This window comes from Drosophila novamexicana, unplaced genomic scaffold, assembly GCF_003285875.2.
Source record: "Drosophila novamexicana strain 15010-1031.04,08,12 unplaced genomic scaffold, DnovRS2.1 tig00000008-arrow-pilon, whole genome shotgun sequence".
NCBI classification, from domain to species: Eukaryota; Metazoa; Arthropoda; class Insecta; order Diptera; family Drosophilidae; genus Drosophila; species Drosophila novamexicana.
Genome location: NW_020824765.1, coordinates 172,161 through 195,437, shown reverse-complemented (window position 1 = coordinate 195,437; position 23,277 = coordinate 172,161). Strand labels below are relative to the sequence as shown.

At 42.0% G+C, this 23,277-nt stretch overlaps 7 protein-coding genes across 7 annotated transcripts; 3 read left to right on the top strand and 4 right to left on the bottom strand.

Moving 5' to 3' along the window:
• Positions 1-99: 99 nt before the first annotated feature.
• LOC115771855 (maltase A3) lies at positions 100-3,104 on the bottom strand. Its single transcript, XM_030717739.1, has 6 exons — positions 2,823-3,104; positions 2,297-2,757; positions 1,696-2,139; positions 1,176-1,630; positions 971-1,114; positions 100-336 (listed from the first exon to the last, which is right to left on the bottom strand). Exons 1-6 carry the CDS (start codon positions 3,031-3,033, stop codon positions 141-143), a joined length of 1,911 nt encoding a protein of 636 aa, XP_030573599.1. The 5' UTR covers positions 3,034-3,104; the 3' UTR covers positions 100-140.
• An 880-nt stretch (positions 3,105-3,984) lies between these two features.
• On the bottom strand, positions 3,985-6,182 carry LOC115771874 (maltase A3). Its single transcript, XM_030717762.1, has 4 exons — positions 5,315-6,182; positions 5,056-5,254; positions 4,529-4,980; positions 3,985-4,469 (listed from the first exon to the last, which is right to left on the bottom strand). The coding sequence occupies exons 1-4, from the start codon at positions 6,178-6,180 to the stop codon at positions 4,250-4,252; spliced, it is 1,737 nt and encodes a 578-aa protein (XP_030573622.1). The 5' UTR covers positions 6,181-6,182; the 3' UTR covers positions 3,985-4,249.
• Positions 6,183-7,234: 1,052 nt separating this feature from the next.
• LOC115771945 (maltase A3) lies at positions 7,235-9,246 on the top strand. The gene is made up of 4 exons (XM_030717850.1): positions 7,235-7,381; positions 7,434-8,799; positions 8,865-9,008; positions 9,094-9,246. The coding sequence occupies exons 2-4, from the start codon at positions 7,511-7,513 to the stop codon at positions 9,158-9,160; spliced, it is 1,500 nt and encodes a 499-aa protein (XP_030573710.1). The 5' UTR covers positions 7,235-7,381; positions 7,434-7,510; the 3' UTR covers positions 9,161-9,246.
• Positions 9,247-10,483: 1,237 nt separating this feature from the next.
• LOC115771884 (maltase A2) lies at positions 10,484-12,782 on the bottom strand. The gene is made up of 3 exons (XM_030717772.1): positions 11,287-12,782; positions 11,100-11,228; positions 10,484-11,046 (listed from the first exon to the last, which is right to left on the bottom strand). Exons 1-3 carry the CDS (start codon positions 12,780-12,782, stop codon positions 10,974-10,976), a joined length of 1,698 nt encoding a protein of 565 aa, XP_030573632.1. The 3' UTR covers positions 10,484-10,973.
• Positions 12,783-15,224: 2,442 nt separating this feature from the next.
• Positions 15,225-16,391, top strand: LOC115771954 (larval cuticle protein 2-like). The gene is made up of 2 exons (XM_030717863.1): positions 15,225-15,730; positions 15,794-16,391. The coding sequence occupies exons 1-2, from the start codon at positions 15,578-15,580 to the stop codon at positions 16,304-16,306; spliced, it is 666 nt and encodes a 221-aa protein (XP_030573723.1). The 5' UTR covers positions 15,225-15,577; the 3' UTR covers positions 16,307-16,391.
• Positions 16,392-17,231: 840 nt separating this feature from the next.
• On the top strand, positions 17,232-19,164 carry LOC115771936 (maltase A1). Its single transcript, XM_030717839.1, has 3 exons — positions 17,232-18,558; positions 18,627-18,822; positions 18,884-19,164. The coding sequence occupies exons 1-3, from the start codon at positions 17,232-17,234 to the stop codon at positions 19,092-19,094; spliced, it is 1,734 nt and encodes a 577-aa protein (XP_030573699.1). The 3' UTR covers positions 19,095-19,164.
• LOC115771894 (cytochrome P450 4e5, mitochondrial-like) lies at positions 19,120-21,923 on the bottom strand. Its single transcript, XM_030717781.1, has 6 exons — positions 21,667-21,923; positions 20,745-20,854; positions 20,335-20,687; positions 19,910-20,279; positions 19,671-19,842; positions 19,120-19,597 (listed from the first exon to the last, which is right to left on the bottom strand). Exons 1-6 carry the CDS (start codon positions 21,824-21,826, stop codon positions 19,182-19,184), a joined length of 1,581 nt encoding a protein of 526 aa, XP_030573641.1. The 5' UTR covers positions 21,827-21,923; the 3' UTR covers positions 19,120-19,181.
• Positions 21,924-23,277: the final 1,354 nt, after the last annotated feature.

The following is a 23,277-nucleotide window of genomic DNA, read 5'->3' as shown; positions in this document are numbered from 1 at the left end:
GATTAAATGCGCGATTTCGCAGAGCTATATATACTCATCGTGCTCCCCAGCGAACGTTCCAATTAGATTGATAAGCATCAAGTGCATCGAATGTTTGTAAACATTTATTTGGCTATGAGTATTCACATTATTATAAATGACTACCACCTGCGATTGAGTGCGAGAACTTGACAATAGTTCAGATAGAGTACCACTTGAGCCAACACCAGATAAATGCCCAGCACAGGCAACTTACGATGTTCTCCATTCACATAGTACGTGTAATAAGTCGATGTGCTTCTCAGAATCAACGACTCCTTGGGAAGCAGCTGCAGAGAGCTGCTATCGATGAGATCACTAAGGAAATACAGATGTGAAGACAAATATTAATATATCAGGTCGCTTTGAGCAGAGATCACTTAGCATAAAAGTCTAAAATTTAGATTAAACATCTAAAAAGCCTTAATTCTCTAGAAGTAATAACTTATTAAGAAACTAAAGATAATTAATATTGTTAACTATTTTCATTTGGGGATGTCAGCTATGGCAAAAGATATAATACTATCAAAGGTTCCAAGTCTTTAGCAAGTCTAAGAAACGGACAAAAACATATATAAGCTCGCTCTCATCCAATTATATAGAAAACAGGATTGAAATGTAAATTACAATCTAAACATGTCGATTGTTAATATATGTTAGATATATAAGGGTGTAAATATACTTATGTGGAGAGGAATGTTAAGAAATTTGCTTCATTTTAATGAAATGAAATGGGCGGAGGATGTAAGTCTCACTATTTTTGCTGTCTGCAAATTGGAATTTAATAAAAATATATTTTATATAATATAATGAAGGGATAAATTTAAATACATATATTTCATACTGGTCATATTTGGTGTGTTTACTTACGTATGCTTATGTAGAGTATTCTTAACATATGAGTCTCTAATTAAATATTACCAAAGACATAATTAATATATAAACTACTTACTCCACTTTACGCTTGGAGTTGCCTGATACCAGCACCACCTCCATTTGAGCTGTCAAATCCGATAAGCTCTGATTCAGATTAACTGTTTCAAAACCATCGAAGATGTTTAGCAATGTCACATAGGTGAAGTCATTCTCTCGGAAGCTATGAAAAGAATATGCTGACAAATTACAAATGATTCGCTTTGCAAACATAGTGCACCCACCGTTTCACGGCCAGAACTGCTCCACTTAAGGCCTTTACCTCAATATTGCCCAGTTGCAGAGTTTTCTCCGTTCGTTTGAGTTTCAGCAAATCCTTGTAGATATTGAGATGGCTCAGTGGCTGTTGGCGCTCTTGGTCCACGTTAACCTGCTTGTAATCTCCGGCAATGGGCAGCCATGTCTTGCTAGCATTGCTGAAACCGGCATCGGCATCGCCGCTCCACTGGAAGGGTGTGCGCTCGGGATCACGTGAGAAATGTTCATAGATGCTGGCATTCGTATTGCAGGCCGAGGGATCAACGGTGTCCTTCCATGATATCCACACATCTGTCATGCCCAGCTCCTCGCCCTGATAGGTAACACTGGCGCCCGGTAATGTGGTGATCAGCATATTCAACATATCCACGCGATCGGCGCCAAGACGCGAGCCCACACGCGACTGATCGTGATTGCCCAACTGTGAATATTGAAAAGAAAAACCTTAGCAGGGGATAAAGCACAAGGGGACAGTAGGAAACCTACCACCCAGTTGGCTGTGCGACCCTGCGGCATGTGCTGTATCCACTTCTGTATGGTTTGAGCATAGTCCACCGCGTTGGACTTGTTTGAGATTTCGGTTATCAGCAGAAAGTTGAACGGCAGCTGAGCACCCTCTGATGTTGCATTGCCATAGTACTGCATCACAATATCGATGGGTGAATAGGTCTCCGCAAGCAAGATTCGCTCGTCGCCATCTTTGAACTCATCGAGCACGGCACGCCATTCGTACACCATGGCCAGTGTCTCCGGCTGATCCACCGTATAGATGTGCTGCAGATACCCGTAGTCATCGGGATCATTGACCCAATCGTTGCGCGGTTCGTCGCGATACTGACCCGCAGCATCGGGCGCTATCTCAAACACGCTCGGCACTGCATCAATTCGAAAGCCGGCAACGCCCTTGGCCAACCAAAAGCGCAGCACATTCTGCGAGAAAAGAAAATAGTGGAAAAATCAGAGACGGTTCATATTGGACATTGCCAATAGAGATTAACTTGAGACCCAGCCAAGGTCTCTATTGCTGGGCAAGAATAAGTCAAGCCTAGACTATTTAATTTAAGATTAGTAGATATCTTTAACCCACCTTCATGGTCTCCCGCACTTTGGGATTTCGATAGTTAAGATCGGGTTGCTTTTTGAGAAATTGATGAAGATAATACTCTTTGCGAGTCTCATGCCACTCCCAGGCGGAGCCGCGGAACACGCTCAACCAGTTGCTAGGCGGTTGGCGAGTGCCGTTAACCATACGCCCGGCATGCCAAACATAGAAATCCTTGTACTCCACCTCGCCTGCCGCCGATCGCTTAAACCAGTCGCACTCATCGCTCGAATGATTGGGCACAAAGTCCAAAATGATTTTCATATCCAGTTGCTTGGCGGTCTTCATGAGTCGCTCGAAGTCGGACATAGTGCCAAAGATAGGCGCTATTTCGGTGAAGTTGGCAATGTCGTAGCCAAAGTCCGCCATGGGCGAGTTAAAAATGGGCGATAGCCAAGTGGCCGTAATGCCCAATTCCTTCAGATATGGCAGACGATCCGCAATGCCTAAAAATGTTTATCACTTTCAGAATCTCTTTTACTTGTTGCTTTATTCTTTCGCTCTGGTTCACCATTCAGATCGCCCACGCCGTCGCCATTGCTGTCCTTAAATGACCTTGGATAGATTTGATAAAAGGCGCCGGCTTGCCACCACTTGGGCTCAGTTCTACGGTGATCGATGTCCACAAAGTCCGCATGATAGTTGGGATAGGGCTGACTCAACGCCGGGCCAATAAACTGCAGCAGCAGCAGCATCAGCAAAGCTTTCACTGAGATCAGCATATTCTGATAGCTCCTCTATGATCGGCTTCGCCACAGAAACTGTCTCCGTTGGAACTGAATGCAACGAACAAACAAAAGCGACTGACGATTGCAAGCGAAACACTTGAAGATCATGCAAATTCACAGACTGTCCGCTAACGCCACCTCCACTAGTGCTCTCCTGAGCATATGAATTTGGTTTATTTGATTTATTTTTAGCGTACGTGCTCTCCGTACCACCTGAGCCGCAAAGAGAGGACTTACGAATTGATAGAAACATGAAAAAACAGAGAGCACAGCAACACATTTACTCTCAAACATATAAAAAGTATATTCGAATGGGCACAGTGGGTGATCGGAATAAAATAGTTCGGAATGGGGATAATTTATGGTTTTACGGACAAGATTATAAATAGGCTAATAAGATCGTTTTAATGTAATGCTATATTCAAGGAGATTTAAGTATTTTAAACTTTTTCTTTGTTAGGTAAACTAAATAAGGAAATACTCGAATTTTGCATATTGTATAGATATATAATAATATATATATTGGTTTGTATAGAAATAGAAGGAATTAACTTATCATTTTAATATATATTTATGTTTATTTTTAAATGTACATGTACATACAGAACCCACTGTGCATACAGTTGCAATATTTGGCGTTAATTCGATCATTATTCTAATTTGCTCTCTCAGTTGACACTACAGCTGCCGGCATATTTTTCTGCTGTTGTTTGTATACCCTGTACTCAACTTATTTAAGAGGATTGCCAACCTTAAGAACTAGCAAATATTAATATCTTCGGATGGTATTATTTATTTAATTTATTTGTGGTAGAAGCGATAGATGTAGATTTATAAAATTATTAAGTGGTTGTTTGTATTATTTTCTGATAATGAAAAATACTTGATTGCCCAACTAGTATCTTTACAAATTAAAACCTCTTTTTCCTTTTCGTTTCTAGGGTGTTTATTCGATAGCGTCGAAGCTTGTTTACATTTATTTGTCGATAGACTGATATGGGAATATATGTACATTCATATACACATATACATACATAACTGTTTATCACAGCACTTTTAGCGACAAGAATAAATGCATGATTCAAGCGCAAATAAATTCAGATTTTAGTCGAAGATAAGCTTAATCAGTTTAAATAAAAGTCCAAAACATAAATCCTATCGAGATAAATCCATTTTTTATTTCGCACAACTCTTGATATTCTGTGCTGGCTTAGATGGTTGTTGTGGAGCGCAGAACAACGGCCTCATGGGGCATAAGCGTGACACTGCTGGCGGGGACCTTGTCGCCTAGCTGTTTGATGGACTTGTCGGTGACCAGGGCATACTGGAAATTGTCAGGCAGCCCGCTGAATACGTCATTCAGATTCACATTTTCAATATTATCGAAAATGTTAAAAAGTGAAATGTACACGTAATTGCCACTCAGATAGCTGTCAGAGATATGGTGTGATAAATATACTGGGGCTTATTATAAGAGGGCTTCACTTACCGCTTGACCGCCAAGACATAGCCACTGACAGCCTTCACCTCAGCGGCTCCCTGCTCAATGGTTGGCTCCTGGCGTAGCTGTTGCAAACGCTTGAAGACATTTAAATGGCTGAGCGGGGCACCGCGCTCTGTCTGCACATTGCGCTGGGCATAGTCCTGGGCAACTGGCAGCCAGGTGTCGCTGCCGCTGGTGAAACCAGCCAAGTTACCATTTGTCCAGTGCATGGGCGTTCTGGCGGGATCCCGGGACATCGCCATGTAATTCTCCTCGTACCCATTGCAGGCCTGAGGATCCACTGTATCTTCCCACGAAACATACCCATCCAGCATGCCCAGCTCCTCGCCCTGGTAGGTGATACTGCAGCCGGGCAGCGTGAGCAACAAAATGTTGAACAGATCAACGCGATCGGCACCAAACCGTGAACCGACGCGGTTCTTATCGTGATTGCCAATCTGTGCGCCGTATAGTCAATTGATTTGATATGCGATTAATCACATGGTTGTAGGAAGCCTTTGTAGTCAACTTACCACCCAGTTGGCACTCTTGCCGGTCGGCATTAGCGATAGCCAGTTGTTGATCAAGTACTCGTAGTGATAGGCATCGGAGTCCATGTGCAGATTACTTATCAGCTGGAAATTGAAGGGTATCTGTGCGCCCTCGGCTGTCTCGTTGCCATAGTAGTGCATTACAATCTCAATGGGGGACCAGGTCTCCACCATGAGTATGCTAAGTGTAGCAAGTGCAATTACTAAGTCTACATTCCGAAAAAGCGTTTAATTAACTTACCGTTCCTCACCGCCGTTTTCCTTCTGGAACTGTTCCAGAATCTCACGCCATTCGTACACCAAATGCGGCGTCTCGGGCTGGTCGACCGTGTAGACTTTGTGGGTGTAGCCGTACTCGTCGGGATCATTGGTCCAGTCGTTGCGAGGCTCGTCCGGATAGTTGCCATTTTCATCGGCTTCAACCTCGAAAGCGTGATATATGGCGTCCACGCGGAATCCGTCGACGCCTTTCTCCAGCCAGAAACGCAGAATATTGTTCATTTCCTCGCGGACGACGGGATTGCGGAAGTTAAAGTCCGGCTGCTTCTTGTGGAACTGATGCAGATAATATTCCTGGCGTCCCTCATGCCATTCCCAAGCCGAGCCACGGAATACGCTCACCCAGTTGGTTGGCGGCTTGCGTTCGCCGTTCTCCAAAAAGCCCGGATGCCAGATGTAATAATCCTTGTACTTCTCTTCACCGGCAGCAGAGCGAATAAACCAGTCGCATTCGTCGCTCGAATGATTGGGCACAAAGTCCAAGATGATTTTAACATTTAGCTGCTTGGCACGTGCTACCATGTTCTCAAAGTCTTCCATTGTGCCGAAGAGAGGATCCACTTCCTTAAAGTCCGATATATCGTATCCAAAGTCAGCCATAGGTGAGCGCAGGAACGGCGACAACCAAGTCGCTGTCACACCAATCTCCTTCAGATACTCCAGCTTCTCGGTAACACCATTCAGATCGCCAACGCCATCTCCATCGCTATCCTTAAAAGAGCGAGGATAGATTTGATAGAAGGAGGCCGTCTGCCACCACGGCGCAGCCGCATCCACGGCCAACAGGCCTAAGCCCAGTAGTAAGGCAATGCTAGACCAAGTAGTCATTTCAAACTAAAGGAGCCCCGAGGTCCATCGACCTATTATATGCCTTCAGCTGCTATCGATAATGCTCGAATCTAAATTGTAAAACAATTGGCATTAGCGCTTATCGTTGTTTTTCGAGAAGTGTGGGCCCTCTTCACTAGGGGGTAAGTCCAGTGATTTATGAAACTAAATGGAAAAAATTGGGATTCGCGTACTTTTTTAAAGATGTAGAAAACCTCTTAGGCTTCGATTTTATGAAGCTTAGATTTAATTTATAAATAATATTGCAAAGAACTGTTGGAATAGGTTAGTACTGAAAAGATAGTACATTAGACAACTTTATAGATTTATTTACAGTGTGCAGAACAAGATGGAATTGACAATTAGGCTGATTTATTTATAAAAGATAGACAGGGTTTTTCCCTCGATAGCAAACCATATTTAAAACTTTTTCTACTGACCAATCTGATCAGTTTTATGGGTGAGGGACTTTTATAAATTGAATGTGGGTGGAATTCTTTTGTATACAAAGTTTTAGTGTGTCATTCCAATTGGAAATTTATTTGCTGCAAGAATATATTTTAACAAAAAATATTATGGTCTCTATCTAGACATTTGTTTTCATTTTCTTCTTCATTTAGCTGCTCTATTAATGTACTGGATGGCGCTTGATGTGCACATACTTAAAAAATATCCCCAGCAAATTGGACTCATAAATTTAACATAAGAACAGCAGTTGTTCGGTCTTGGGCTGAGTCATATTTTTTATGCATTTACGAAATTAATTTGCTGCTTATCTGTCTCATGATCTGCAAACGTGAAACCAGAATAATAGCGATAATGAGTGGCTCTCATAAATACCTACGCCCGTTTTCTTATGGAAGACCAGGCTGAAAACGCTTCGGTCGTAAACATATCAGGCCTAGACCTTCAGATCTAATCAGTGGTCGATAGTTTGCATTATTGGGGGCTTATCACGGCCTAAGCTTATCATCGCTGCTCGCTGCATGGGGCCTAGTGCATAAATAAGGCTACCAACTAATCCGCAGTCGTAGTCAGTATTGCGACAACATGTTGACCAAATCTCTGACACTGTGCTGCCTGCTGGCACTTGTGCTGCCCACGCTCGCCGAGGTGGGTTGGTGGCGCACGGCGCAGTTCTATCAGATCTATCCGCGATCCTTCAAGGACAGCGATGGCGATGGCGTTGGCGACCTTAATGGTAGGTGAGAACAATAAAAGCTGATAAAAGTGTCATTTTGATTTGCGTGCAGGTATTACGCAACAGCTGGCCTATCTGAAAGAGATCGGTGTTACAGCCACTTGGCTGTCGCCGATTTTCACCTCGCCCATGGCGGACTTTGGCTATGATGTGGCCGACTTCTACGACATTGACCCGCTCTTTGGCAACATGGAGGACTTTGAAAAGTTGTTAGAGCGCGCCAAGCAACTGGACATCAAAATCATTTTGGACTTTGTGCCCAACCACTCGTCCGATGAGTGCGACTGGTTTATACGCTCTGCAGCGGGTGAGGAGGAGTACAAGGACTTCTATGTGTGGCATACCGGCAAGGTGGTCAATGGCATCAGGCAGCCACCAACGAATTGGATAAGCGTATTCCGCGGCTCTCAGTGGACTTGGCACGAGGGTCGCCAGGCGTACTATCTGCACCAGTTCCTTGCCAAGCAGCCGGATCTCAACTACCGCAATCCAAAGGTTGTGGAGGCCATGAAGGATGTCCTTCGTTTCTGGCTGCGCAAAGGCGTCTTTGGCTTCCGCATCGATGCTGTACCGCATGTCTTCGAAGTCGCGCCCGACTCCAACGGCGATTGGCCCGATGAACCAAGAAATGAGTATGTTAGCGATCCGGAGGATTATTCCTATTTGGACCACATCTATACCACAAACCAGCCCGAAACCATTGATTTGGTTTACCAATTCCGCCAGGTCATCGAAGAGATTGACCAGGAGCTGGGTGGTGATGATCGTATTCTCCTCACCGAGGCATATGCCCCCTTGGATGTGCTGATGCAGTACTACGGCAACAGCACCCACAATGGCTCCCAGATTCCGTTCAACTTTGAGCTGCTCTCAAACATTAACTACAACTCCGATGCATATCATTATTCGGAGCTGTTGCATAATTGGCTGGACAACATGCCTGCCGATAAGGTTGCCAATTGGGTGCTGGGCAATCATGACCAGAGCCGCATTGGCACGCGCCTGGGCGCCGATCGCATTGATGCTATCAACATGCTGCTGCTGACGCTGCCCGGCATCAGTGTCAATTACCAAGGAGAAGAATTAGGCATGGAAGACGTCTGGATCAGTTGGGAAGACACTGTGGATCCGCAGGCATGCCAGTCCAACCAACAGGAGTTCGAGCGCCTCACACGCGATCCCGTCCGCACGCCATTCCAGTGGAGTGATGAGGAATTTGCTGGTTTCACTAATGGATCCAGCACCTGGCTGCCTGTTTCGGACAAATATAAGCTGGTGAATGTGAAGCGGGAGCGTGGCATTGCTCTCAGTCATCTGAACATCTACAAGCAGCTGCGAGCTCTGCGCGATGAACCCACCCTGAAACAGGGTGATGTCACGGTCAATGCCATTGGACCCAATGTGCTGGCCTTCAAGCGGTTAGTGTCCATATTTTTCAACTAAGACCCATACCGGGCTAAGCATAATTAATACCTATCCACAGCTCTCTCGCCGGTCACAAGTCATACATTACTGTCATTAACATCAACGATGATGTCGAGTCGGTTAATCTGGACTCTGTTTTTACGGAACTCAGCTCACAGCTGAGCTATGTTGTGGTCAATGACAAGAGTGCGCGTCGCAAGAAGTAAGCTATACTTTCAAGATAATGTTAATTTACTCTACAAATTTTCATTTTTCTCTCGTTAATTTTTCTTTCTTATTTTCTGTAGTGATGTGACCTATGCCAATTCGGTGCTGTTGATGCCCAAGGAAGCCATTGTCCTTAGCACTATTTAATTTCCTATTTTCCAAAACTCATTTAGCTTATATTATATTTCGTGACAATCTCTAAGACCAAAAGATGTTTGAAATACAGATTACAAAAAATAAAAGATCATACAAAAATTATACACTCTTTTAATAGATTTGTAACTCCGCTTTTAAAATAGTTTGTTATATCAGCTTATCAGCGTATTAAGTTTATTCAATTAACATTATCAAACTTTAAAATGGGGAAGTTAAGTGCTCTACAAGCCTTATCTTACCTTATCTTCCACGCCAATGGAAAACATTTGGTCAGCAAATGATCGCTGTTCATGGTACCTAGTTGACCTATATATCCTTGGTTATTCCATATCATGGATGCAGTCTTAGCGAACCTAAAGGACCAAGTTCTTGCAAAATGCTTATGAACAGGGTCCAAAAATATGTATACTTTTCTTTTACAGCCGCCCCCAGCAGCAGCCCCTCCCCCTGAATGGTTGCTAGTTGACTAGGATATCCTTGGTTATACCATACCATCGATATAGTCCTTGGGAACCTAAAGGATCAGATCCTTGCAAAATGTGCATTGAAATGGTCCAAAAACATGTATGCTTTTTTTTCAGGAGCCCTTTTACATTAGCTGCAGCTGCAGCTGTTATTTAACAGGCAGCTTACAGCACTCATTTTACATATTCTGCTAATTAACAGCACTCATTTAATTGAGCTACATTTTCGCCCCTTGATGCTATGCAATGAAAATTTTTATTCAAACCACTCGGCGACCTTCTGGGCATTTCTGTTCGCCTGGTATTTTAGTGGAGTTTTAGGGCAAATTTGGGGCGTAGCCGCGGACCAGGGCGCCCCGTGAGGGTATGCAACGAATTTTTTCGGCAGCTAAAAATATTTTTTGTCGACCTTCTGGGCATTTCTGTTCGCCTGGTGTTTTTCGGAAATTTTAGTTAAATTTTGGGACCCAGCCGATGGAGATATGACGTTCCAACGACATAACTCCAGCGCCAGCGGTTGCCAATGGAGATATGACGTTCCAAAACGACATAACTCCAGCGCCAGCGGTATGCAATGGATATCTAAAAACCGTTGATTTTTAAATTTTTAAATAAAAAAACAGGAATTTCGCTTTTATTTTAAATTTATTTATGTTTCAATTTATAAAATTGCTGTTTTTATGCTAATTTTCTTAATTATTTCTCTTAAAATTATACAAAACGAGCATAATTTATAATTTTAGCTTATTTAAACTTAAATTAACTAAATCTGGCCTTAATTAAGTCCGATCCTTAAAAAAAAAAAAAAAAAAAAAAAAAAAAAAAAAAGAAAGATAGGCTGAAGCATTTAAAAAACAAAAAATAGCGATTGGTCGACGAACGACTACTAAAACAATTATATCGATTAGTCGGAAATGGGAAAAAAATCAATAGCCCTAATAAACTTTATCAGCGTATGTTAAATGAGAGATTCGGGTCTCTACTAACACCAAAAACTTGGGGCTGGAAATCGACTATTTCTTATCGATTTTAATTTACGTGCATAAATCTCATTCTCAGAAGACAGAAATTCTGTTCATCTATAATTTACATCTTGAGCCCATATTAAGAAGCTGTTGTAAATAGTTTATTGAAAAACTCATCAAGTGGTGAAGTTACAATTCTTTCGAGTAATTGCCCACTCAAAGTCGAATTGGACTTTGTATTTATTACACAGTTTCCACTGGCATGTGGCGAAAAACTGTTGTTATAGTCAGGCATATGGCTGTAGGCCCATTTTTAAATTTAATCTTTATGAGGATCATAAAATGCACTGATTAGGCTAAGCAAAACTCCGTGAATCAAGCCAACCACCGCAGCACGATTGCTTCATAGGGCATTAGCACCAGTATTTCTTTCAGATCAATCGTCTCCCTGTAATAATTATCGTTATCATGGAAGGCAGCCTACATACTAGACATACTTACCCTGGTGTGTGCAAGGAGTAGGCGGTTACAAGCACATACTCATAGACCTTATTAGACAGACCCTCGAGAATTTCGATGCTATTACCCATGTTGACGAAAATACGGTACTCCTCACTGCGTTTATTGGTGCTGTAACAAAGTTAATGTATATGAAACTATATTTCTAAAGCAGTAACTCATCACTTACCGTATAATCTGGAGTACCTGCTCTGTGACCGCCTCGTAGGAGAAGCCACCCTCTTCCTTGAAAGCCAGAAAGGCAGAGCTGCTCTTCAGCTGCTGCAGACCCTTAAATATTTGGAGCGAGGAACGCGCCACGCCTCTTTCGGTTTGCACATTGTAACGCGCATAGTCGGGACTGACGGGCAGCCAGGTATTTTCGGCTGTTGAGAAGTCGGCGTTCTTCACTGGAGCCCATTGCATGGGCGTTCGCTCGCCATCGCGGTCGTCGCAGGAGATCTCCGTGCACTCAGTCTCTACATTGGACATGCCGATCTCCTCACCGTAGTAGGTGACCGAGGCACCTGGCAGCGCGTTCACAATCACATTGAGCAGATCCACTTTGTGTACGCCCATGCGATTGGCCACGCGTTGTGTGTCATGGTTGCCCACAACCCAATTGGCTGTCTGATGTTCCGTCCACATGGTCTGCATCCAGTAGTCAATTGAACCGACCACATCCTTTGCAGTCGAGTAGCCGCTGAGATACATCAGCTGGAAGTTCATGGGCAGCTGTGTGCCGAGCCGCGTTCCATTGCCAAAGTAGGCGCTCAGGGTTTCTACCGGACTGTAGGCCTCTGCGAGCAGTACTCGGGTCGATCCGCCATGCTGTGCCTGATACTGTACCAGGTAATCGCGCCACTCGTACATTAACTGCACTGTTTCTGGTTGGTCCTTGGTGTAGATATGATCTAGATAGTCGTAGCTGTTTGGATCGTTATTCCAATTGCTGATGGGCTCGTCTCGATAGCTGCCGTCGGCATTACGATGTTCGTAGATGTGTGGCACGGCATCAATGCGAAAGCCGTCGACGCCACGGTCTAGCCAGAAGCCCAGCACGTCCAGCATGTGCTCACGCACCATGGGATTACTAAAGTTCAGATCGGGCTGCTTCACCTGAAACTGGTGCAGGAAGTACTGCTGGCGTACTCCATTCCACGTCCACTGTGAGCCCCCAAAAACGCTCACCCAGTTGCTGGGCGGCTCGCGTTCACCCGTCTCCTCATTCAGCTTACCGTCGTGCCACACATAAAAGTCATCGTAGCCGTCCTGGCGATTAATAGACTTTTGGAACCACTCGCACTCATCGCTTGAATGATTGGGCACAAAGTCCAATATAATCTTCAGGTCCAGCGCCTTGGCCTGCACCATCATGGCATCGAAGTCAGCTAGCGTGCCGAAGATAGGATCGACTTCTGTAAAGTTTGATATATCATAGCCAAAATCGGACATGGGTGACTTAAATATGGGCGATAGCCAAGTGGCTGTGATCCCGATTTCCTTGAGATAGCCCAGACGCTTTGTTATGCCATTCAAATCGCCAATGCCATCGCCATCGCTGTCCTGAAAGGATCGCGGATAGATCTGATAGAGCGCGGCATTCTCCCACCAATCAATGTCTGTCGAAGCTGCTGTGCCTATTAAAAGCGCCGCGAGCAGCCCAAGAAGTAATCGCGTTGACATTTCGCTCGCGTTTGAGTGTTGCAAAATCAATTAGTTAATAACAATTGCTTTTTTCCTTGTTGCGATAGGGATTGCAGCGATAAGGCTAAACTCAACAACGCCAGCGCACTCGAATATGGCATACATGGCCCACAGAGCACGTGGGTAATCTGCCCACTTTTATGACATTCTTGTTAGATTACACAAGTTGCGGTTGTGCTTTATAACACCCTCTTTCCAAAGTTATCAAGAGTGTATTGGACTTTTGCAATGCCAATGTGTTCTTCTGTCTATTAGAGGGAGTTTGCGCCTACTCTTTGCTTCACAAGAAGGAAAAATCTAGATACCTTTAATTTTAGACACGTCTATTATTTTTCGCACATTTGTGCCTTTTACTCATTTCCGAAGTCGTTATCAACTAAGATAAAAATTACCACTATCTTAAGCTTGAAACAGAGTAATTGCAAGCAATCTTGAATGTACCCTGTTCTCATCAATGTAGCATGCTAAAAATATAAATCATTAAACATAAATTGGTTCTGACTATCTGACTAACTGACCTTCGTAGGAGCTAGGAATTTGGAGTTTCCACTGTAGCGTAAGTGATGTAGGTGCACTTTAAGGCGGAGTTTCGGGAAATTCCACCCGAGAGTGTTTTTACGAATTCCGAATGTTTTGCAAGGTATCTTATAGTCGAACACTCTTGTGTGCCGGGGATATGCGTATGCGTCGATGTTGATGTCGATACACTTGCCAACTGGTTGTGTCCCCTGCGGAATCACCAAAGCTGCCATAAAGTGGTTTTATGTGACCTGAGCATAACATTCAGATACCCAGCGGCTTTGTCTTTTGCACTTACGACGGTTGACCGAAAGGTTTGCTGGACAGCGAACGGTTTTTAATGTCTTTAAACTGTTTAAAATAACAGTGTTTTCCCAGGTGAATCATCTCTAGATAGCGATCCAATTAAACCATTAAGAAATGCAAAGGAATGTCGCAAGTTCTGCTATTTATGACTTTAAAAGGAACAAAATGCTGATAATGTTTATCTGAGAAGAACATAAATTAGTCAAAAGTTCGCTGTCGCTTATAAATAAAAACTTGCCAGGCCGATAAATATTTTTAAATAGTCTCAGTTTCACATTGATTCACAATTAATGGGAAATAAGCCCAAAATGATGGCTAGGATGTTGACATACCACAGTCATTGTTTTTTTTTAATAGTAGTGTGGAATTGCCCTCGAATGATGCATGACAGAACGGAACATAAAGATTTATCCTTGACGCAATAAAAGCCAACGGTCGAAAAGCTCATGTACGTGTCCTTCTGGCCTCTTGACAGCTGTCAACTGTGACCGACGACCGCTCACTTGACATTTCAAAAGTGCTCGACTTTATTTTGACAAATTTTTTGCCAGCCCCCGGCCATTAATAACTTGATGTGCTTTTAAATAAATTACATTGCTTAAAATTTATACTTAGTTAATTAATGACTGGAATTAAACGTCCAAATGTGCACCCAGGATAAGGCTAACCAAAATTCTTTATAGCAAATTTCATTCTACACGTTCTCCACATGGATAGCAACACATTTGCTTTAGCCTCATCAGGGTTACGGGGTAGCTACAGTGCCTGGCCCAGGGCGGTTCTATTTGTTTAAATTCAATTAATGTATTCGCGCTTATTTTGCCGCTTTAATTATTTTTTGATCAGGTTTTTGTGTATTTACGTTAATAAAAACACAAAAAATATACAATTTTTTAAAAGCAGTATTAGCTTTATGCAACTAAAATGTTTAAAATGTTAAGCCCTGCAGCCGAAAGCCATCAGATTTAGTAAAACATGCCAAATTTAAATGAAACATGCCAAATTTAAATACGAAACGAAATAAACAGATAGAGTCTACTCTGTAAGGTAACTAGCTGTAACTATTTCGATTCGGCATAAAATGAAAATAATATTTCAAATCGTTTCAATTCCAATTCCATATCAATTGGTAGAACAGTATTTTTTCCTTTATTGTGCTTGGTGACAACAAATTCGATGTTGAAAATAATTTTTGATTGTCCTAAGGCAAAAGGGCCTCAATTGAGTACACTTTGGTTTCAATTCGATAGGTTTTAATTTTAGTTTCCAATTTGTGTTCGAGTTGCTTACCTATTAATTACACCTTTTATTTATTTATTTTGGGATTTATATTATCCCGAAAAGTTTGATCGCAATCGATATCTAGAATAGATTCTATATATACTTTTGTATTTTTTATTTTTGAGCAATCTTTTTATAAGGACATACTCCAAGTTGTGTTCTATTTAGTCAACCATTAACTACTGTTACTTAAGATATACATAATTTTGCCTATTCTATAATTTTAAAAAATATTCAAAAGTATTTATATTTGTATATGGTTTGTTTTAAAGTTTTAAGATTAAACCCAGATCTATAAATAAACTAACACAGTTTTTAATGTCAATCATATTAAATTTAATAAAATTTATGTGAGGTCTAAGAACCCCATCTCGAACCAATTGTGGAAAATTTGCAATTTGATGATTACCAAACTCTATTGCCTATTAGAAACCGGATCTCGTTTAATTCAAGGGGCTTGTGACACATTGGAGCTCTGTTGTTTTGAAATGGAAACGGGTTTGGGCTTTGAGCTAAACTCGTTTGATTTGGCAGTTGTTTACCCACTAATGCATTGATTTTAATTTTAAGATTATAACCGTACATTGTTTTTTTGGGACTGTTTCTAAGCGAATATATTGGAAGGGGGCTCGACGGGTACATCAATAACTCAGAGCGATAACTTTTCGATGGGTACAAGTCGTAAACTGGACACAATTTATATAGGGCAACACCCACTGGAGTTGTATAAAAGCGTGTGCCTGGCCAAGGTGGAGCATCAGTCAACGTTTGTTCTCTACGTTCTACAACTGCACCACATCCAAATCAAGATGTTCAAATTCGTAAGTAGAGCGAACTGAATCAAAGGATCGGTAATGATTCCATACTAATCGATCTATCCTTAGGTGATGATCTGCGCTGTTATCGGCCTGGCCGCCGCTGTGCATCACCCAATAGAACATCGCCCAGTGCCCCACCATCCAGTGAAGGTATCGCACCCTGAGCCACACCCTGCACCACGCCCTGCACCACACCCTGCACCACACCCTGCACCACACCCAGTGCCCGTTCATAATAGCGAGGATGTTCACGCTGATGTTGTTTCCCGCAAGGATGACATTCGGCCAGATGGCTTCGACTCAAGCCTTGAGACCACCAACCACATCACTCGCTCAGAGAGCGGTGATGAGCATGGAAACATCCAAGGCAGCTTCGGCTGGATCTCCCCAGAAGGCGAGCACATTGATATCAAGTACGTTGCCGATGAGCACGGCTACCAGCCATCGGGCGCTGCCATCCCCGCTATCCCAGAAGCCATCGCACGCTCCATTGCATGGAACGAGGCGCATCCCCAAGCCCCCGAGCCCCACAACCCCCATAGCGTTCCCCATAGCGCTCCCCATGGCTCTCAACATTAAGGCAAATTCAGCTCCTAAGCTGATTGTTTATAGTGGACTTGGAACGTACAACGGACTAGTCTCAGATATTTCTCGATAGCATTTAAGTTCTTCACACCTAAACAATGTTTTTCTTAAATAAGTTTAATAAATATGTAGTTGCATCAAATTGAGTCCAGCATATTTGTATTTCATAGGTACAAAATAATATACATTTGCAGATCGATTTCAATCGGTATCATGTGGACTCATATAGAAATAAAGATATATTAAAAAAAAAACATACAAAAAAAATGCAATTGTGAACTGTTACATATTTTGCAATTTAGTTTCTAACGTAAGCTTGTGGCATAATTAGAAGCACTCAATGTAATTTTTATATTTAAAGTGCAATGAATGTTTCAACTATATCACACATATGAATATACTTATTAAACTGTGTCATTCGCAAGGTTATCCAACAATTATGAAAAATAGCTTACTCGTAAAAAAAATATTGTTTTAAACCTTAACTATTAAATGGCTCTTAGAGTTATCTTTTAATGGTTTGCCCTAGAAGTAAACCCTTTTGGTTTAAGTATTCTGACAATTCTTCGTTACTTCCTATCAGCTGATTATTGCCCAACTGACTAAAACCGCTGCACTTCAGTTACAGCAAAAACAACGAGAGAATTACTAATTTTCCACTATCACAAATCGCTGTTGGGTAACATTAAAATGCAATGCGAAATCACCTTTTTTGATTTCCCATAGTAAAGTGCTTAAAAACAATGACATTCGAGCGGGGTATTATTTTCAGCATGGAAGCGCATGAACCCATGCGGGCGAGCTGTTTACCCAGCAATCGAAATGCCCACTCCAAGTGGGCAAAAACTTATGGGGCATGATCTTATCAATCGGCATAAAAGGCCCTAGTCGGTTTTTAGTTTGAACAAATTTATTCAACATGCGATTGCTGACAGTTGTTGCGATCCTAGCTGCGGTGCTGGGCTTCGCTAGTGCCACTGAGTGGTGGGAAAGTGGAAACTATTATCAGATATATCCACGCTCTTTTCGCGATTCCGATGGAGACGGTATTGGAGATCTGAATGGTGTTACGGAGAAGCTGCAGTACTTGAAGGACATCGGCTTCACCGCTACTTGGCTGTCGCCCATTTTCAAGTCACCCATGGTGGACTTTGGCTACGACATTGCTGACTTTTATCAGATACATCCGGAATATGGCACCATGGAGGACTTTGATCGCATGATTGCACGCGCCAAGGAGGTGGGCATTAAAATAATCTTGGACTTTGTGCCCAATCACTCAAGTGACGAAAACGAGTGGTTCATTAAGTCGGTGAACAGTGATCCTGATTACAAGGACTTTTATGTCTGGCACGATGGCAAAATCAATGAGGAAACCGGAGAGCGTGAGCCTCCAAGCAATTGGAATTCGGTATTTCGGTACAGCGCCTGGGAATGGAACGATGTTAGGCAGCAGTATTATCTCCATCAATTTGCCACGGCGCAGCCGGACTTGAACTATCGTAATCCTGCAGTGGTCAACGAGATGAAAAATGTGCTCAGATTCTGGCTATCCAAGGGCGTTGCCGGATTCCGTATTGATGCAATACCCTATCTGTTTGAAATCGACCTGGATCGCTACAATCAGTATCCTGATGAGGCGCTCTCTAATGACACCAGCTGTCCTGATCCGGACGATGCCTGCTATCTAACGCACGTTTACGTCCAAGACCAGCCCGAGACTGTCGACATGATCTATCAATGGCGTGAGGTAGTCGACGAGTACCGCACGGAACACGGCGGGGAGCAGCGTTTGCTTATGACAGAGGCCTATACCAGCTTTGAAAATATGATTAAGTTCTACGGTGATGGCGTTCGCAATGGCTCGCAAATTCCCTTCAACTTCGACTTTCTTTCGAACATTAACAACGCCTCTACGGCTAAAGAATACGTGGAGCACATAGAAAAGTGGCTGAATGCCATGCCTGCTGGCGTCTATGCCAATTGGGTGCTGGGCAATCATGACAACAAACGTGTCGCTTCACGATTTGGTGTCCAGCGTACGGATTTAATAAACATTCTGCTCCAGACCTTGCCCGGCCATGCAGTCACGTACAATGGCGAGGAACTTGGCATGACCGATGTATTCATCAGTTGGGAGGACACAGTGGATCCTCAGGCCTGCAATTCTGATCCGGATACTTACTATGATCGGTCTCGTGATCCCGCCAGGTCACCCTACCAATGGGATGCATCTTCAAACGCGGGTGAGTAGCACTCTAACCAATTGTCCGTTGCCTGTTTCTTTTCATATGGTTTCGCATTATTTGCACAGGTTTCACAAGTGCTGATCACACCTGGCTCCCAGTTTCGGATGACTATAAGACAAATAATGCTTTGCAACAGCTGCGCGCTCCACACTCTCATCTGCAAATCTTCAAGACGCTAGTGCGTCTGCGTCAGGAGCCCTCTTTCCGTGCTGGTGCGATCAAGATTCAAGCTCTGGATGATGATATCATTGTCTACTCACGGTACCTAACTTGTCCTTTTGTGAAGGGCTCACTCTCCTAACAATTCTCTTTAATTTTCCAGGCAAAAGGAAGGCAGCGATCTATATATCGTAGTCCTGAATCTAGGCAATAGCGACAAGACTATTGACCTCACCCAGTACTTTACCTTGGGCGCGGATGCGGAGGTCATAACGAGTTCGTTGCAATCCCAGTACATAAATGGAGAAACCGTCAAGACTGCAACCTTTGTTGCCAACGGCAATGTGGGCACCGTTTTGGTAGCCATTAACTAAAGTTCCAGCAAAACCAGCTTCTAACTTTCACAACATTAAATGATAATAAATCGTATTATGATATAACATATAACAAAGCCTGCGAGACTATTTTCTTTCACGCAAGCGGAGATGAAGACCATTCTCTGATTTTAAGGTCAATACAGCCGACAAGATGGGATCGTATTTGTGACCTTGGCTCTCCTTCTTTTCTTTTTCCGCCTTGGGCAGACCCACATAAGTGTTAAGATAGCCATCCTTGGAAACAAGCTCATCCACTGCTGGCAATATTTCGAAGGTGCGCACAAGCTTCGATACCACAGTCTTGATCTCCAACAGTGCAAACTTTTGTCCAATGCAGTTACGTGGACCTGCGCTAAAGGGCAAATACTCGAAGGGTCCAGGTTTATCCACCTCGAATCGTTCCGGATAGAACCGATGTGGTTCCTTAAAAGTGCGATCGTCATAGCCCAGAATAATAAGTGCTAGATTTAGAGTAGTGCCTTTAGGCATTGTGGTGCCGTCTATTAAAAGTGAGAAAGAGCGGGAAAGAAAAGGTTAAAATCTAAGCCTTTTTCTCTATATTCGCTTGCTTACGTATCACATAATCTTTCTCAGTGTATCGACCGATGAAGGGAACACTGGGATAGACTCTCTGCGCCTCCTTAATGAACAAGTCCAAGTATTTCATCTCTGCTATTTCCTGGAATGTGGCATCCCGATGCATCTCATTGCCCATGACAGCTCGCTGTTCCTCAAAAAGCTTACGCTTTGGTCAATAGAAGGAAAGTAAAATTGTAGTCAACTTTTCGGTAGCTCACATAATTGCGTGTTACCTGTTCCTCCGGAAACCTGGATAGTAAGTAGCCAGCAAATGCCACGCCCGACGTCGTCGTGTCGTGTCCCTCGAACATAAATGTGGAGACCTCGTCGTATATCTCCTGCTGATTCAAAGGACGTCCATCAATGGTAGACGAAAGAAGGGTATCCAGAAAAGCCATCTTCTTACGGGAGAATTCGTTGTCTTCCGTCTTCTTGGCGATACCCGTGCGATGAGCCTCAATACGCTTCTCGATTATATCATTGGTGAAGTCTTGTAAAATTTTCAGGGTCTTCGCATTGGCGGGATAATCTGGAGCTAGGCGATAAAGCAGCTCTGAACGCTTGAAGGGGTGGAATGCCCGCATGTTCAAGTTGTAACACATACTATATAAACAAAAATCATTTAAATGACGCAAAAGAGTTGCAAGGAGGAACTCACTCTTTGAAAGCCTTTACAACCTCTACTGTGTCACGTTGTTCTATGGCATTAATAGGAACACCCATCGCTGTGTCGCAGATGACGTCCAACGTTAAATAATGTGTTTCATTTTGGAAATCTATGATACTGTCACCAGCCGAAACTTTTTTGAGTCGCTTGATGAATTTGGTTGAGTTCTCATTCATGACTAGGTGAAAATCTTGGAGGATATTAAAGTGGAAGGCGGGCGTTATCATCTTGCGGTGCTTATGCCATTTGCTGCCGGAGCTTGTGAGCAGACCTTCGCCCAGCCAAGGATGCAACATATCATAAATATCCGATTTTTTGATTAACGTGTTGCTGTTCATTATGACCTGAGAATATAGGAATGTCTATTAAGAAGGCTTTCAAATATTTTGCTTATGACCTACCTCCAAATGTTTGGGATTAGTCACCAAAATGTTGGCATAATAGCCTATCCATATGCGAAAGTTATCCTTATCATATTTGTGCCACCATTCGAAGAAGGTGTTTAGAATTTCTATGCATGTTTAACAAAAGAAAAAAGAAGAAGAAAAAATGTGTTAGACGGTTAATGTTTTAAATTGAGTGTGCAATAATAGATAATTTCATAGATTACCATATAAGACGTTTATATAAGATTGTTATAATTAAACTAAAATTGCAATTAATTTACAGCTGCAATAATCACGAGCTAAGTTTCTCAATTTTCAATTAGTTAAACCCTTCGTGATTGGCTGTTGAACCGCACTCCTAATTCAAATTGTATAGTCGTAGAATCTTATCGCATACAATCCAAATCTAATGCATATCGTGCAGGGCCACTTGAGATTGTGATGTCAAAGATCAACGGCGCAGTAGACAGTTAGGTATATTAGTTATAATAATAATAAAAATATAATAATTAAAGCTAAATATATAATACATTTTTGATATATTTAAAAAGCAGGCAATCACTGTTTGTTAAACTTATCAGTTTATTGCACTACCACAATCTATGGCCCGAATAACATTTCTTTATTCGCTGTATCGCTCCTCTAATCTTTAGCATACAAAAAAAAAGTTATTAGCGAACTAATTAATACGTCTGGGTCTGTCGCAGCTGATTGGATGAAAATTAAATTATATGTTTCTATGGTCTGTACTCAAATGCTCGTTGCCAATTCTTAAATGCCTTAACCCGAATGGCATTTCAACTGATGTTATTCCAGAACTGACATCAGCCATAATGCTATTCGAGAGAAGGCAATTAGCCACTTAAGTGAACCATTAAAACTTTTCAGATTCTTGTTATAATTATTAATGTCATTTCCTATTATGTAGGGCAGTTACCCGCCGGATTTTTGCCCACTTGGTGGGCATTGCCAAGAAGCGGCACTGTGGGAGGGCCCTTTATTTTGCTCAACGTGCGCTTCTTTTTAGCAACACTCAGCTCAAAATACGCAAATATAAGCAATGGCAATGCCAGAAACGCATACAAAATAAACCACATTTTTAAACGATTTAGATAATTGTTAGGCCACGAAAACTAAATACAAATACGAAAAAACTCAACACGATTCAAGTCAAAACGATCCGCTCGCGCCAACCAAAAGAATCAAAATACTGCTAGATTGAGACTGCGAGCAACTTAAATATCGCGAGCAGTTGTTTCTCAGATTAAACAACTTCAAAAAACTCGCGGGCTTCAGCTTGTCAGAATGAGTTGACAGAAAAACAACCGAGAGCAGGGAGAGAAGAGCTACGCATAGATTTGATGGAGTCACCTAAACATATTTTAATGAGTAAATAGATTTACATAAGACCATATGTGTACTTAACATTATGCCTACATGTATACAAATAAATATAATTCAATTTGTTTGTTATAAAATACACGTGATTTAATGAGCGTAAAAAATTCAGAGAGCGTCAATTTCAAACAACGCTTGAATTTAGTTTTACAGCAGCCGTGAATCGCGTGTTATTCAAATGGTCGCCGATTGTTTTTTGGTTGGCATATTTTTATTTTCTGAATAGTGCATCGTTCGCTAATGTGGATTTGCTCCACATTGAGCGTGGAATTCCTCTTATCTAAAGTTATTTTTCGTTGTTGCTATCGCTGCTATAACTAAAACAAACAAACAGATTGCTGTAAAATCTCTTAATTACACATTGCTAGCGATTCGGCTCTCTGTGGGCCTCTCTTAGGATGTATTGCAACTTGTGCAAGGTTAGTTGATATAAAATGTACGATTTGAAAAACAAACGCCACAGAAATTTATGTGTGCCTCACGAGCAGACCATAACAACTTGAGAAGCAATTCTGGATCAGTTTTCTAAAGAAGTCAGAAACAACATAAAAATATTTGATTACGATTTTTTCATTATTTTTTCATCATAAGGAGCACAGTGTGCATAGTATAATTGTATTTTAATTAAAATAATACAGAGATTTCATCATATTGTCTCTATGAGTGTAACGACAATTAATATATTGTTTCTTTACTCATGCATTCAAAGATATATGTGTGTGTGTAAAAGTTTGAGCAGATGTTGGACTACTTCCATGTTACAGCTCATACAAAAATTGGAAAGTGAGCGCGGAAAACTATGATAACGAGTAGGACGGAAACTAGTGAGAGCGAGTAAGATCGGGAGAGAGAAAAAGACAAAGAAAATTATCAAGAGACTACGTTCGATTACGTTTTCTTGACACAAGTTTTACATGCAAGATATATAAAAATTGGTTAATCAAATTTTGGGGCCATTCTAACAGTATCAGCGTATCGATAAAATTGATTATATATATTTTCTTTATTTTCAATCAAGATAATTAATTAGCCAATAGTTTCATAATTTACAGAACAGTAAATTGTCATGTCGTGAGTCTCAAATAAAATTGGATTGTTTTAATTAAATTTATATTAATTATTTTTCTAAAAGTGAAAACTTGAACCACTA

Excerpts from the sequence above, each read along its gene's own strand:
- LOC115771855 (XM_030717739.1), bottom strand. The coding sequence starts at position 3,033 with ATGCTGATCTCAGTGAAAGCTTTGCTGATGCTGCTGCTGCTGCAGTTT. Across the intron at positions 2,140-2,296 it reads AAGTGCGGGAGACCATGAAG|AATGTGCTGCGCTTTTGGTT; the intron begins GTGGGTTAAAGA and ends CTTTTCTCGCAG. Across the intron at positions 1,115-1,175 it reads GCAGTTCTGGCCGTGAAACG|CTTCCGAGAGAATGACTTCA; the intron begins GTGGGTGCACTA and ends TTCTTTTCATAG.
- LOC115771874 (XM_030717762.1), bottom strand. The coding sequence starts at position 6,180 with ATGACTACTTGGTCTAGCATTGCCTTACTACTGGGCTTAGGCCTGTTG. Across the intron at positions 5,255-5,314 it reads GAAAACGGCGGTGAGGAACG|CATACTCATGGTGGAGACCT; the intron begins GTAAGTTAATTA and ends TGCTACACTTAG. Across the intron at positions 4,981-5,055 it reads GCAAGAGTGCCAACTGGGTG|ATTGGCAATCACGATAAGAA; the intron begins GTAAGTTGACTA and ends TACGGCGCACAG.
- LOC115771945 (XM_030717850.1), top strand. The coding sequence starts at position 7,511 with ATGGCGGACTTTGGCTATGATGTGGCCGACTTCTACGACATTGACCCG. Across the intron at positions 8,800-8,864 it reads AATGTGCTGGCCTTCAAGCG|CTCTCTCGCCGGTCACAAGT; the intron begins GTTAGTGTCCAT and ends ACCTATCCACAG. Across the intron at positions 9,009-9,093 it reads AAGAGTGCGCGTCGCAAGAA|TGATGTGACCTATGCCAATT; the intron begins GTAAGCTATACT and ends TATTTTCTGTAG.
- LOC115771884 (XM_030717772.1), bottom strand. The coding sequence starts at position 12,782 with ATGTCAACGCGATTACTTCTTGGGCTGCTCGCGGCGCTTTTAATAGGC. Across the intron at positions 11,229-11,286 it reads CAGGTACTCCAGATTATACG|CACCAATAAACGCAGTGAGG; the intron begins GTAAGTGATGAG and ends ACTTTGTTACAG. Across the intron at positions 11,047-11,099 it reads TACTCCTTGCACACACCAGG|GGAGACGATTGATCTGAAAG; the intron begins GTAAGTATGTCT and ends TAATTATTACAG.
- LOC115771954 (XM_030717863.1), top strand. The coding sequence starts at position 15,578 with ATGGGTACAAGTCGTAAACTGGACACAATTTATATAGGGCAACACCCA. Across the intron at positions 15,731-15,793 it reads AAATCAAGATGTTCAAATTC|GTGATGATCTGCGCTGTTAT; the intron begins GTAAGTAGAGCG and ends ATCTATCCTTAG.
- LOC115771936 (XM_030717839.1), top strand. The coding sequence starts at position 17,232 with ATGCGATTGCTGACAGTTGTTGCGATCCTAGCTGCGGTGCTGGGCTTC. Across the intron at positions 18,559-18,626 it reads GGATGCATCTTCAAACGCGG|GTTTCACAAGTGCTGATCAC; the intron begins GTGAGTAGCACT and ends TTATTTGCACAG. Across the intron at positions 18,823-18,883 it reads GATATCATTGTCTACTCACG|GCAAAAGGAAGGCAGCGATC; the intron begins GTACCTAACTTG and ends TTAATTTTCCAG.
- LOC115771894 (XM_030717781.1), bottom strand. The coding sequence starts at position 21,826 with ATGTGGTTTATTTTGTATGCGTTTCTGGCATTGCCATTGCTTATATTT. Across the intron at positions 20,855-21,666 it reads AGTGGGCAAAAATCCGGCGG|AAATTCTAAACACCTTCTTC; the intron begins GTAACTGCCCTA and ends AAACATGCATAG. Across the intron at positions 20,280-20,334 it reads GTTGTAAAGGCTTTCAAAGA|TATGTGTTACAACTTGAACA; the intron begins GTGAGTTCCTCC and ends TTGTTTATATAG.